Source organism: Xenopus laevis, chromosome 5L (genome assembly GCF_017654675.1).
Source record: "Xenopus laevis strain J_2021 chromosome 5L, Xenopus_laevis_v10.1, whole genome shotgun sequence".
NCBI lineage: Eukaryota > Metazoa > Chordata > Amphibia > Anura > Pipidae > Xenopus > Xenopus laevis.
The window spans coordinates 122,663,255-122,677,469 of record NC_054379.1 but is presented as its reverse complement, the minus strand read 5'-3'; the positions used below and the strand labels follow the sequence as shown (position 1 = coordinate 122,677,469).

Below are 14,215 nucleotides of genomic sequence, written 5' to 3'. Positions count from 1 at the left end.
AAGGTCTCTGCATGTATTGCCTATTTGACAATATCAATGGGAAACTGTCACTACAATTTGTCCTAAGTTTCGTACGATTGCCGCCTGTCAATCAATGGCTCCAGTATCGCGTGATTTGTTCTCTTTAGTACTTTATATTAATCTGAATGGTTAGTTGCAGGTCGGAAGATTGGCATGGACAATCGTTCATCTGACAATAGGCTAATAATCTGCATGTCTATGGCCAGTTTAAGAGCATGGATGTGCAATTCACAAATACAAGGAAGGAAGCAATATATTAACAGTGATTTCTCTGGGATAATGCTTAGACTGGAGCTTTCTCTCTGTGCGGATTATTTTAATTACTCAAAAACAGAAAGCAGCTGTCTGGTGATATGTTAGGCTCTTAATTCCTTGGGTGGATTCCATTATTCTTTGATTTCAAATATTTACTTTTATATTGAATCAACTGATTTATTTGTCAGAAATGATACTTAATAGAATGCTGACTGCACTACCGTATTTGATTCTGGAGAAGAATCACTCATTTAATAAAAGATGAGGTAAGAAGTGTCACGGGTTATGGTACATGGGTTTTAGATAATCTTCTTACAACAGATTAGATTCTATATCCCTTTAATTGCTCGGAGAGAGAATTATCCCCTGCATGTTGTGCCTATTTTCATTAAAGAGAATCTAATTTTCATTAAAGAGAATCTGATTTAAAAACATAACAATAAACTTTTTTTTTGTTTTATACTAGAGTGCTTAAGATTTACATTAAACCAATCCACCAAGAATAATGGGCAAATGCCATTAGTGGCTGGAAAGCAGCTCCTTTATTTCCCGCAGTCTAAAAAAGGTGTCCTCAGATGGAAATGGTTGTGTTATTGTAATGTTGTACTTGGGTGCCCCGCAACAGCTAATTATAACCATTTCATTAAAAAAATGTTTTATTAGAGGCTGGAACATTCCAGACAGTCCTGTGTTAGAAGGCTGCTTAATAGAGAAGAGTAGGAGTTCTAAACTGGCAGTTAGTATTGGCACAGAGGGCTAAATTATATCTCTTTGTTGAAGTACAAATAGGAGTAAGTGGAACATTGTGTTCTAGAGACCATCATAGCATGGATGTGTTTTCTTTCACCTCTTTATTTTTACCATATCATAGTCCAACGTTTCGGTCCTCATTAGGACACTTTTCAAAGATATATACATATAGTTGTAAAGTTATGGGATCCGTTATCCGAAAACCCGTATCTGAATTACGGGAAGACTGTCTCTCCAAGGACTCCATTTTAATCAAGTAAATTTTTAAAAATGATTTTGTTTTCTTTGAAATAATAAAGCTGTACCTTGTACTTATCCCAACTGAGATCAGGAAATCCTGAAATCCTTTGTGAAACATTCGGCCTAATCAAATTAGGGACAGGAAAGGAAGAAGTGGGAAAACATTTTTTTTACTTCCTTGTTTTGTGACAGTCACGTTATTTCCTTTCCCACCCCTTATTTACATATGCAAACTAGAGTTCTGTTCAGGCACAAGGATTCGGCCAAATACTGCTAAAAAGACTGAATCCTTGTCGAATTGTGAACCGAATCCTGGATTTGGTGCATCCCTAACTGAGATGTAAATAATCCTTGTTGAAGGCAAAACAATCCTGTTGGGTTTATTTAATGTTTAAATGTTTTTTTGTTTTTTTTTGTAGACATAAGGTATGGCAATCCAAATAACAGAATGTGGAAGACCTTAGGTCCCAAGCATTTTGGTTAACAGGTCCCCATACCTGTATGTATTTGTAACTGCATGTGTCAGAGTGCAGTGACATACTACCTATTCCTTCACTATATATTTATATACGAGTAGAGTGAGGTCTGACAAGTGTGGTTTTTATCTTGTACCCAAATGTGTGTATGTGTGTGATACGTTGTCAGTGACTCTTGTATGTATTTTGCTTTGTCATTAACTCAGCTGCTGTGCTGCATTGTGTCTGCTATGTCATTTTATTTTGCAATGAAAGAGTCTGTAGTGCGGAATGAAATTGTGGTGCGGGTCTGGATTCAATTGCTGATTTATTTTTTACGCACGGCTGGTTTGTAGTGCTTTCACTCATATTTTAAGAGCATGAGCGATAAAGGAGTAATTTCACATAGAGCCGAGCATTCGATTCTAGCAGACTGAGGTTATGCTCCCAATCGCATAGTTATATTAGGGATTACTAAATCAACATTATTCACAATCTGCAGTGGAACACATGCAATTTTAGTATTTTCGTCATAGGCCTTGGTTAAGTAGTAGCTGTTCATGGATCTGTAGTATTATGCCACTACAAATGGGCTCAAGCTTGATAGGAATCCATGAAGGCCCCTCTCACAGCATGTTGCCAGATGATATCAATTTCTATATAGTTGATTGCAAAGCAATAGGAATTGGCTGATGGGAATTTTTGTAGACTGGGGCCCAAGGCCAGTTGGACTGTGACTGCCCCCTCAATCTTTTATTCCTGAATTCATTTACTGCCGTGATCTCGCTGAATGATAAGTGTAGACAACTTCACTTACATAAAGGGGGAATGACATGTTTACAGTGTAACCAGTGATCCGCTGTGTGCAATAATAGAAGATACCAGCGTAACTAATTGTTATGATGACTTGCATTTAGGCATCTTTTGCCAGTGGCAGCTTTCTATTGTGCTCTGCTAATGCACTCATCCATCCATACATCCATCCATACATCCATCCAAAATGATAGAAGGAAAAAGAAAATGAGCATAGGTATCAAGGCCAGATGGGTGAAGAGCAAATGGAAAATGCATCATGTTTTCCAGGTTAGAAAGCTAGAATATTTAAAAAGTTTTAAAATGAAAGGGTTACATATTCTTTAGAACCGTTTTTCCTCGGCCAGCCTCTGCTGTTATGCAAGGGTTGCTGCAGGGTCAGTAGTCTATGGGTTCATTACCTATGTAGGGGGCTTTACGACTGACCAGGAGCTTCCTGCATATGGTGTCTAATCAATTGGCACCCTTTTCCCCGCCAAAGTGAGCAGAAATGTAAATTTTTGTTTGAAAAGCCAACACCTGGGATAGTTAACCTGAACTGAGGACAGTTGATCTACCTGTGTAGGTACTGAAATGATATTTAAGGTGGCCAAATAGTTACAATAATATACAAATAGTTGGTTACCTTTCTGCTCTGTTCGTTCGTGTCAACTGCCCCAATAATGGAACTACAGATAGGTGGCCATACATGTAGAGATCCACTTGTTTGGCAAACAAGCAAATCTGTCCCCAATATGCCCACCTTGAGGTCAGCGATATTGCGCAGACCCGATCATGGGCCCTAGGGCCTAACAATCGGATCACAATGTTGAGCATACGGGCAGTCAGATCTGATCTGATGGATAGATGGAGTGTTGCCAGTTTAGAAGGGTGTAACATTAATCTGACTCCGATCAGCTGTTCAGGATTATGGGTTACTATAGTCAATGCGTTATACATATCTCCAGAACAGCTCTGTGAATCTGGTCATGTGTAGTTTTCCATTTCATGGAGAGGGCTGTAGCAGGTGACTAAAGTCACTTCAAGTAATATAATTTGAATGAATTGCCTATTGTCACTCAGTCTGAGTAATAAGGACATTATCTAAGGCAAAGTATAACTATAATAAAAAATGTAAAAAAAAGTAAATTCTTCCTGAATCCCTTTCGGAAACGATGAACCATTGGCACACATTTACATTCATCAGTTGCAGTTTGCACCAGTGCAGTAACCCATAGCAACTGATGCACAGTTGTCTTTGTTCAACCCAGTTCAGTTAGGATGATGAAAGCAAATGTCTGACTGGTTGCTACTCCAGCAAAGCTGCTTGTGAGTTAGCAATATATCCTTATGGAACGTGTCAAATTGGATCATTTACATACATAAGGAAAAGCTGGCTTCCTGGGCTAATTTCTCTGTGGCCTAAATTGTTAGATGTTGTGTAGCTTGGCAACAACATGTTCTCTCTTGTCCTAACTGTGCGGAGCCTGAAACAGAAATACATCTCTGGGTCCCCTTTTGTTCATTATGAGACAAAGTAGCCTCAGTGTATTCCGTGCTGCCTTTTGCGATGTTATTGAATGTTTTTATTTTACCTTTAGGCTCAGAAGAATGAAAGGGAATCGATCCGGCAGAAGCTTGCACTTGGGAGTTTCTTTGATGATGGCCCTGGCTTATATACCAGTTGTAGCAAGAGCGGCAAACCAAGTCTGTCATCCAGGTATTGATTTAACTCTCTCTCTCTCTCTCTCTCTCTCTCTCTCTCTCTCTCTCTCTTTCTCTTTCTATAAAGGGGTTTGGTTATTTTTTTTTATTACAGTGTTGAGAGTCTGATTACTATTATAATGCTCTGTGTATAGGTTCCAATGCAAATGTTATGCAACTCACAGCCTACTCATTAATATTTGGAAGAGAACTGCAGAGCATTTCAATACCGTCAATGGTAGTTTATTGAAGCCTATGATTAAGTGTTTTAGGGAAACGATTATTGAATGATTTTCTACTTTTTAAACCCTTTTTTGGTCTGGTCTATATATGGCCTCCTAGAGTGCCCTAAACCTTTCTTACATTGCATATGGATTATCCGCTCCCCTGAGCTGAGGGCCACTATTCTTTTTTGGAAACTTTTTTTCTATAAGTGGACGTTTCTATGCTTAAATACATGTCTTTTACTTCGATTACTACATGTTTCGGACCATAGGGGTCCTTCCTCGGGTGTGGTCCAATCCAAAACATGTAGTGCTTCAATAAACTACCACTGACGGTATTGAAAGGCTCTTCAGGTCTCTTCTATCTATGATACAAAGTGGAGGTGGCTTCTCCATTAACTGTTGATGAGCCCAAAAATCCTAAAGAACGTAAGTTTAGACGAGTGGAAGATCAGGTGATATCAATTGTCATTAATATTTGGCCTTTTCCCGGGCCTCATCTTCTCTAGTATTTATCATACCCATGTTTGCCATTTTCCATTATGCAGACTACAAAGTGGGATGAACCTGCAGATCTGTTTTGTAAATGACAGTGGCAGTGACAAGGACAGTGATGCCGACGACAGCAAAACTGAAACAAGTCTGGACACTCCTCTATCTCCAATGGTAAGTCCACTGATAGGACTGCATCTCACTACCCCACTGGCCCCTCTTCTAGACCATTCTCTGGTGCTTAACGTTATTGCACCCTATTACAGGCATTAGTTATGCACCCTGTGAGTTATTTATCAATAATATGCCAGAAAGATAGTGTGTGTCAGTCAGTTGTGCCTATTGTAATGCCCCTGACTGTCCTGCTGCCAAAGGAGCCTCCATAAAGAGATGAAAGGAAAAAATTATAGTTTCCTAAATATAAGAGAAGTTGTTTATTAAATTGATCTCTTTTTAATACTCGTGTGGACATTTGTATCACCCAGTGCTAAATTCATGCTTGTTCCCCTGACTGCTTGTTGATAGCACAAGGCTTGAAGGGCATTATTCAATACAACGTATTTGCCCCAAGGTCATATATTTAAAAAGGAGGAATCAGGAAGTTTCTGTTTAAAGGAATTGTTCAGTGTAAAAATAAAAACTGGGTAAATAGATAGGCTGTGCAATATAAAAAATGTTTCTAATATAGTTAGTTAGCCAAAAATGTAATGTATAAAGGCTGGAGTGATTTCATGTATAACAAGTCAGTCAGATCACTACTTCCTGCTTTTCAACTCTCTTGGTTTACACTGACTGGTTGCCCCGGCTACCAGGTAGTAACCAATCAGAGACTTGAGGGGGGGCCACATGGGTCATTTCTGTTGCTTTTGAATCTGAGCTGAATGCTGAGGGTCAATTACAAACTCACTGAACAGAAATGTACCATGTGGCCCCCCTTCAAGTCGCTGACTAACTCAGAGTTATAGAGCTGAAAAGCAGGAAGTTGGATTCTGGCTGTTTTATTACACATCCAGTCACTCCAGCCTTTATATATTACACTTTTGGCTAACTAACTATATTAGAAACATTTTTTATTTTGCACAGCCTATCTATTTACCCAGTTTTTATTTTCACACTGAACTGTTCCTTTAATGGGGTAAATATTGAACTGCTGGAAATTGTTCAGCAATAATGTGTTCCTCTCTGTTCACACTTTTCTAACAGAACAATGAATAGACATGTAATACCTCCAGTATCTGTAGTGCAGAGTTGCCATTCTTTCAGCCCTGGTGGCCACTGCATGTTGATTTGAAGAAGTGCTAAAGTGCAAATATAAACTAAACACAAAGACTGACTTTTCGAGGCACATTTATCAAAGGTCGAATTCGAAATTCAACCAATCGAAATTTATTAATAACATCTTATTTTCTAAACTCTGATTACTTAAATCGACCCGAAAACTCGAATTCAATTCAAATTTAAAAAGCTCGAATTCAATTTGAATTTTAAAAACTCGAATTCAATTGATCCCTGTACCACTTCCATTGACTTAAACAGCAATTCAGCAGGTTTTAGGTGGCGAATAGTCGAATTTGAGTTCTTAAAGGGCCAGAGTTTGATAAATCTCGAAAATAAAATATTTTTTTTTTTAAAAACTTGAATTAAATTTGAATAATTCTAATTTTCAATTTGACCCTTGATAAATCTGTCCCTTAGCATGTTATTGTTTGCCAATACCCAGCCTTACAATGCCAGGATGCAGCTTTTGCCTTCTGCCTGCTGTATGAAATGCAGGATTATTATTATTTATTAACATTTATTTATATAGTGCCAGCATATTTTGCAGCGCTGTAAAGTAAATGTGTTTATACAACTAAATCACATTAAAGGGATACTGTCATGGGAAAAATTTTTTTTTTCAAAATGAATCAGTTAATAGTGCTGATCCAGCAGAATTCTGCACTGAAATCCATTTCTCAAAAGAGCAAACAGATTTTTTTATATTCAATTTTGAAATCTGACATGGGGCTAGACATTTTGTCAATTTCCCAGCTGCCCCTGGTCATGTGACTTGTGACTGCACTTTAGGAGAGAAATGCTTTCTGGCAGGCTGCTGTTTTTCCCTTTCAATGTAACTGAATGTTTCTCAGTGGGACATGGGTTTTTACTATTGAGTGCTGTTCTTAGATCTACCAGGCAGCTGTTATCTTGTGTTAGGGAGCTGTTATCTGGTTACCTTCCCATTGTTCTTTTGTTTGGCTGCTGGGGGGGGGGGAAAGGGAGGGGGTGATATCACTCCAACTTGCAGTACAGCAGTAAAGAGTGATTGAAGTTTATCAGAGCACAAGTCACATGACTTGGGGCAGCTGGGAAATTGACAATATGTCTAGCCTCATGTCAGATTTCAAAATTGAATATAAAAAAAATCTATTTGCTCTTTTGAGAAATGGATTTCAGTGCAGAATTCTGCTGGAGCAGCACTATTAACTGATTCATTTTGAAATTTTTTTTCACCATGACAGTATCCCTTTAATTACATACATAGAACATATGGAGTTACATAAATCACAACCAATACCGGTACAAAAGATGAGAGAGACCCTGTGCAAAAGATCTTATAATCTAAAGAGAAGGCAATAAGACCCAAGGTGTGGGAGTGGGCAAGATCAGAATTAAGTGAGTGAGAGATGTAGTACTGTATGTGGTATTGCATTTGGTAGTTAAGCAGAGTGAGGGTAGGCTTCTCTAAAGAAGTGCGTTTTAAGAGATCTTTTCAAACAGAAAGGTTGGGAGAAAGTCAGACAGACCGTGGGAGAGAATTCCAGAGGAGGGGTGCAGCCCTTGTAAAGTCTTAAATGCGAGCATGTGAGGAGGTAATGAGAGAAGTGTTGAGTAGCAGGTCAGTAGAGGAGCGTAGTAAGCGGTTGGGTGAGTATATAGAGATGAGTTCAGAGATGTAGGGTGGAGCAGAGTTATAAAGTGCTTTGATGTAAGGAATTAGTATAAATAAATAGTTACTTCCATCGCTCTTGTATTATAATCCTGATTAAGGATGAAATCAGACTGCAGTGATTGGTGCATTTATCTATGGCACTAGACTGCCTTTGTGTGATCCTGCTATAGCTCACACCTAATAATTGCTTTTCCTTTTCCCTATAGAGCAAACAGAGTTCCTCCTATTCAGACAGAGATACTACTGAGGAAGAGTCTGAGTCCTTTGAAGATATGGATTTTATCTCCAGGCAAAAGAAACTGCAAGCAGAAGCAAAGATGGCACTGGCAATGGTTAAACCAATGGCCAAAATGCAGGTGGAAGTGGAGAAGCAGAACAGGAAAAAGTCTCCTGTAGCAGACCTTGTAAGTCGCTATTTCTATAGAACCTGTGCTCCAACAGCAGGTCCATGGCTTATAACTGCATTAGGGGGCCAAAATACATTAAAATCATATCACATCAAAAGGAAATTATAAGCAATATATAAGCCATAAAGATCGAGAGCTGAATGTTGTTGCCTGTTGGACAGCCCTGTGGAAAGAGTTTTTTGTTAGGTTAAATATCTGTGGGAGTACTGCCATCTGGTGTTCACAATAATTTCTGCTCTTCTGTTTTTTCTTTCTATTATCATGCGTTTATCAAACATATGATAACAGCAGGACAAAGCGTGAACAATTATACAGTGTACATAATTCTCTCCTTTATCATTAGGTATTTTGTGACAACATCTGATGTTAGCCTTTTTTATGTGGTTATTTAGTAATTATCATAGTCACTGTTCAAGTATTTTCTATATTTCTCAGTGTTCAGTGGAAATCACTGTAAATTTTGATCCAATGCTACCACCTAGTGGTCACTATAAGTTCTCCCTTAGATTTCCTCTTGTTATTTGAGTGTCAATATATTTGCTCTTTATTTTATAATAAAAGAAGCACATAGAAAATAATGCCCGTACAATGTAAAATAAATTATACTAATAGGGGAAAACACTGTGAGTTTTTTTATGAAGTGGTTGTGGATCACTAAATGGCAAGTGTTTTGTTTTTTTTCAGCTGCCACATATGCCTCACATTAGTGAATGCCTGATGAAGAGAAGCTTGAAACCTACTGATATGAGAGACATGACTTTTGGGCAGCTACAAGTGATAGTCAATGACCTCCACTCTCAAATAGAAAGTAAGTAAACCATTCTTGCACATTGATCAGTGGTTATTCTAAATAGATTCCACAGTAAGCCCAGAAAGAATCCACACGGTGAGAAATGCCACAAATAATGCCATCACTGTTGTTGTCACATTGTTGAGGGTTAACAAAGGATAACTGGGGATGTATAGTTCAACATAGTCATTTTTTGTGAATCTTTTTTTTTCTCAACTTTTTTATTTGATTTTCTTCATACAGTTGAAGACGTAGTATTAAACAGTAATAAAGACATAATAACTTTAAAAAGGGTTGCAAAATATATCTGTGAATAATAAAAAATAACAATAATAAATAATAATAAAGCCAAATTAAGCAAAAATGAAATTTGAAGACAAATAAAAGGTTAGACCACATTGGAATTACTCATCCATAGAACAATATAATATAGAATTGAATTTTTTCCTTTCCTCTGTTTCTAGTTTTTGAGAGAATATTTTCCATTTTGAGTCAAACTTTAAGCATCAGTGTATGTCAAACCTGTAATTCATAGCTCCATTGGTGTAAAGAGCTTTCAAGTCTAGCAATGCATCATTCAGAGTCAGAATAGAACTAAGAATGCAATTTTTAAATATTACTCTACGAGTCGATGCTAGTATTAATTTTAGATACTTTAAAATATGAGAAGAGCTCCAGTCTTTCGTTTTACATACCATTGAAAGTAAAATTATATTATAGTCTCTTTGTGTGACGACAAAGACATATGTAAATGTAAGTTTGTATTTAAATGATTTTCAATATCCTTCCAGAATCTTAATTATAGGACATTCCCAAAGTAAATGAAAAAGTCTGGAGAGGGAAAATCACATTTAGGACATTAAAGGAATAGTTCAGTGTGAAAATAAAAACTGTGTAAATAGATAGGCTGTGCAAAATAAAAAATGTTTCTAATATAGTTAGTTAGCCAAAAATGTAATACATAAAGGCTGGAGTGAACAGGTGTCTAATAAAACAGCCAGAATCCAACTTCCTGCTTTTCAGCTCTATAACTCTGAGCTAGTCAGCGACTTGAAGGGGGGCCACATGGTACATTTCTGTTCAGTGAGTTTGCAATTGATCCTCAGCATTCAGCTCAGATTCAAAAACAACAGATATGACCCATGTGGCTCCCCCTCAAGTCTCTGATTGGTTACTGCCTGGTAACCAGGGTAACCAGTCAGTGTAAACCAAGAGAGCTGAAAAGCAGGAAGTAGTTATCTGACTGACATGTTATACTTCAAATCACTCCAGCCTTTATACATTACATTTTTGGCTAACTAACTTTATTACAAACATTTTTTATTTTGCACAGCCTATCTATTTACCCAGTTTTTATTTTTACACTGAACAATTCCTTTAAATGAGAAAATTGCTATTCTTCGAGGTAGAAATTAAAACCTTTATAGGAAAGGTACAAGAAAGTTATTTAAAAAAAAAAAAAAAAACTGGTTAATCAAAGGGCAAATTATTTTATTGGTATAATACATACTTTACCTTTTACCAGTATACTGAGCCATCTGTTTGTAAATGAAAATACAGAAGACTGATGAGTAAATTTCTATTGAAAGGCCTTTCTACATCATTGGTCTTAATCCTAAAAGAATAATGAAAGTAATATCCCATGCAGTCCTTGCCTGAAAGAATTCCTAAACTTGGCCTGGCAAATAGATTTCAGTTCACACAATATGAAGTTGGCCTTACTGCCTTAAAACATTTTGACAGCTTTGCAATATGTAATTTTATCAACACAGTCCAGGTCTAATGGATGTTTGTTATAAGGCACACGCACGGGGCATTGATTCTGAACTTTTATTTCAGGCTTGAATGAAGAACTAGTCCAGCTTCTCCTTATCCGTGATGAATTGCACATGGAACAAGATGCAATGCTTGTAGACATTGAAGACTTGACTAGGTAATGTTAGTACTACAATGGCTCTCTGTACTAGCAAGCTTTGAATTTCCAGTTTAAGAAAATAGAATTTCAGCTCTTAAAGCGATACTGACACTAGAAATTTTCTTTTCAAAATATTAATCTACATTAAAAGTTGCCTATAGGTCATGTTGATCGTTTTTCACTGATAGTTCTGCTTTTATAAGTTATTGTCACTTGAAGTTCCTAAACCTGACTGTTTTGCCAACCTGACTGTTCACCTTCCAAACACTTTTTTTTTTTTTAGATCAGTTGTATTCAGATTGTTCCCCAGAAATAGACTTTTTTTTCAAATACTTTCCATTATTTATTTTGTAAATATATATTTTTCCAAACTCAAAGTTTAAAGTTGAATATCCCTGTCTCTGGTGTTTGAGTCTGGAAGCTCAGTAATTTAGGCCCAGACTCTAAACGGTTACAATTTTGCAACATTTATTTGATACATTTCTCAGCAGCATCTCTGGAGTATTAGCAACTATTGTATCAATTCTAACAGCTGCCTGTAATGAAACCCAGGGATTCTGCTCAGCAGGGATAAAGATAAGACATGTATCAACTAAATGTATCAATTTAGAAAAGTTTACAGGGTCGGCGACCCCCCCTCCCAGAGCTGCTGTAGAAGGTGAAAAATGACATTTTACACTTCAATATTAGAAAAACAGTGACACATGGAAAATAAAAAGTAATTGGAAAAAGTTATTTCTGGTGATCTATCTGAAAACAACTAGTTGTTTGAAGGTGAACAACCCCTTTAACCTGAGTTTCTAATGCTAATGGACTACTGCTGCACAAATATGGCAGCCCCCTCATAGAGGAACATGGGGGTAAGAAAGGTAATGTAAAATCAGGCAAATACTTTTATGGCAAAATTATAAATAGCATTCAAAGACAATTTTATGATAGATAATAAAAAAGGTTATTTTCTGATGTCAGTATCTCTTCAAGGTGAAATTTGCTAATCATAGTAAAGTGCCGCATACTGCTGCCTGGAGCAATGTTCTCTCTCATTGCCTTGAGGGGTGTAAGTTGTAAGTTTTTTGCCTGGTGGAACCGAATCTGAATCCTTAAAATCATGTGACTTTTTGTCACAAAACAAGTAAAATATTTTTTTTAGCTGAGCGCACAGGGTACGGCTCTCTTTTCCCTCCCCCCCCTCACTGATCCGCATATGCAAATTAGGATTTGAATCTTTCACAAAGGATTCGTGGTTCAGCCAAATGCAAAATAGTGGATTCGGTGGATCCCTAGTAAGTTGTATATCCATGCATTTGAGTACCATGAATTTCCCTACATAGGAAAATTTACTGTTTCCTGGTTCGCCTTTGAGTTAACTTTTAGTATGTAATAGCATGGCCAGTTCTAAGCAACTTTTCACTTTACCTTATTTTTTTTCTTTTTTGTAGTTTTTGAATGAATTGCCGTCTTCTTCTGACTTTTGACAGCTCTCAAATGAGTGTCAATGGCCCCATCTAAAAACAAATGTTCTCTACGGCTACAGATTCATAGTTATTGTTAATTTTTTTATAACTCATTTTCCTATTCAGGGCCATTCCTATTAATATTCCAGTCTTTTGTTAAAATCAATGTATGGTTGCTAGGGTAATTTGGACCCTAGCAACCTGATTGGTGAAATTTCAAACTGGAAAGCTGCTGAATAAAATTTTAAATAACTCCAAAACCATAAATAATACAAAATGAAAACCAATTGCAAATTATCTCAGAATATCACTCTACATCATACTAAAAAATAATCTGAAGATGAACAACCACTTTGAAACACTTTCTTCGCCCTGTGGTTCTTTCTGGTATGTTTACTATATACCAAGCACCACTGCTTTCCAAGCTACTTGCCTTGCTCACTACAAGCAAAGTACTTGTACATTAACCCCATAGTTCTCACTACATTTAAGGTCATTGGCTGTGGGATTGTGTTTGAGAACCTCTCTGCTTCCTTCACAACTTACATTAGACATATATACACAGTGCAGCAGTAATGGCAGCATTTTATTATGCGTGATCTCTGATAATGCTGTGTGATAAGCCTGAGGAAAGCCTTTCTCTCTAACATCCTTTTCATTTCCCTCCTACAGACATGCTGAAAGTCAGCAGAAGCACATGGCAGAGAAGATGCCTACAAAATAAAGCACAAAGCCATTGAACTTAGCCGGAAAAAAAAAATAAGCTAAACTTTATTTTGCTTTTGTGGTTGTCAAAACGCCAATGCTAAAGATGATTCACAAGGAAAATCAGTGTTAGTCTTTGATAATGTCTAAAGCTTTACGTCCAGTGACTCGGCTTGTGCTTCCTAATTTATTTTAACTTTTTACTCGTGACACTAAATATTAGGCATTTTATTAAGATACTATGACTATATGTACAGTACTTATGCCATCACAGATTATACAATAAGAGAAAGAGAGAGAGAATAGTTACAGATTTTTATTTTTTTGCTTTCGGAAATTTTACGTTGATCAGTATTTTACTTTTCCTTTTGCCACTGTAGTTTCCAAAACACAAACGTCATTGACGGTGCTAAAGAAGTCGACAACTACATGCCTGCCTCATTGTAACGTCGTAGCGCTCGGTATATTGTAAAAGTCAATCAGTTCTCAACATTTTGTGAATGTTGATAATTGACCTCCATTTTTAAATGTGCTATTATGTTATACAATTGGATTGAGGGTAAAAAAAAGTCACTTTCAAAGTTTTATGTATAAATATGTAAAATAAACTTTAAACATTTGTTTCGTATGGGAGTGTCTTTCTGTTGTCATTCTTTAACAAACCAACTAGCTACGGGCATGAAATACAAATGTTGCCCGGGGTGCCCATCCTTGCTATGATGTTTAGCGTAGCACCTCAATGTTGCAAATGTTTTATCAGTATTCATTTAGGGAGACTTGTAACTGGCATTTAGTGGCAGATTTATCAAGGGTCGAAGTGAAAATTGAATTTCAGATTAGAATTTTCGAGTTTTTGTATGGCCAAAACTGTCAAATACGACTAGGGAATTGATAAAATTTGATTTGAGTTTTTTTAAAAATTCAAATTTTTGAGATTTATCATACGCTGGCCCTTTAAGAACTTCAATTTGACTATTCGCCACCAAAAACCTGCCGAATTGCTGTTTTAAACAATGGAAGATGTCCTGGGCTCAATTTGGAGTTGTTTGCAGCCTTCCTGACATTCAATTGTTTGTCGG

The 14,215-nt window shown here is 36.9% G+C and overlaps 1 protein-coding gene across 4 annotated transcripts in view; it reads left to right on the top strand.

The window, feature by feature from the left end:
• schip1.L (schwannomin interacting protein 1 L homeolog) overlaps positions 1 to 13,180 on the top strand; it is a 190,684-nt gene extending 177,504 nt beyond the window's left edge. For all 4 annotated transcript variants that reach the window (XM_041563354.1, XM_018263751.2, XM_018263752.2 and 1 more), the window contains 6 exons: positions 4,115 to 4,233; positions 4,990 to 5,107; positions 8,072 to 8,269; positions 8,957 to 9,080; positions 10,902 to 10,995; positions 13,104 to 13,180. In XM_041563354.1, coding sequence (XP_041419288.1) covers positions 4,115 to 4,233; positions 4,990 to 5,107; positions 8,072 to 8,269; positions 8,957 to 9,080; positions 10,902 to 10,995; positions 13,104 to 13,155 — 705 coding nt within the window. In that variant the 3' untranslated portion in view covers positions 13,156 to 13,180. The remainder of the gene's footprint in view (positions 1 to 4,114; positions 4,234 to 4,989; positions 5,108 to 8,071; positions 8,270 to 8,956; positions 9,081 to 10,901; positions 10,996 to 13,103) is intronic.
• Positions 13,181 to 14,215: the final 1,035 nt, after the last annotated feature.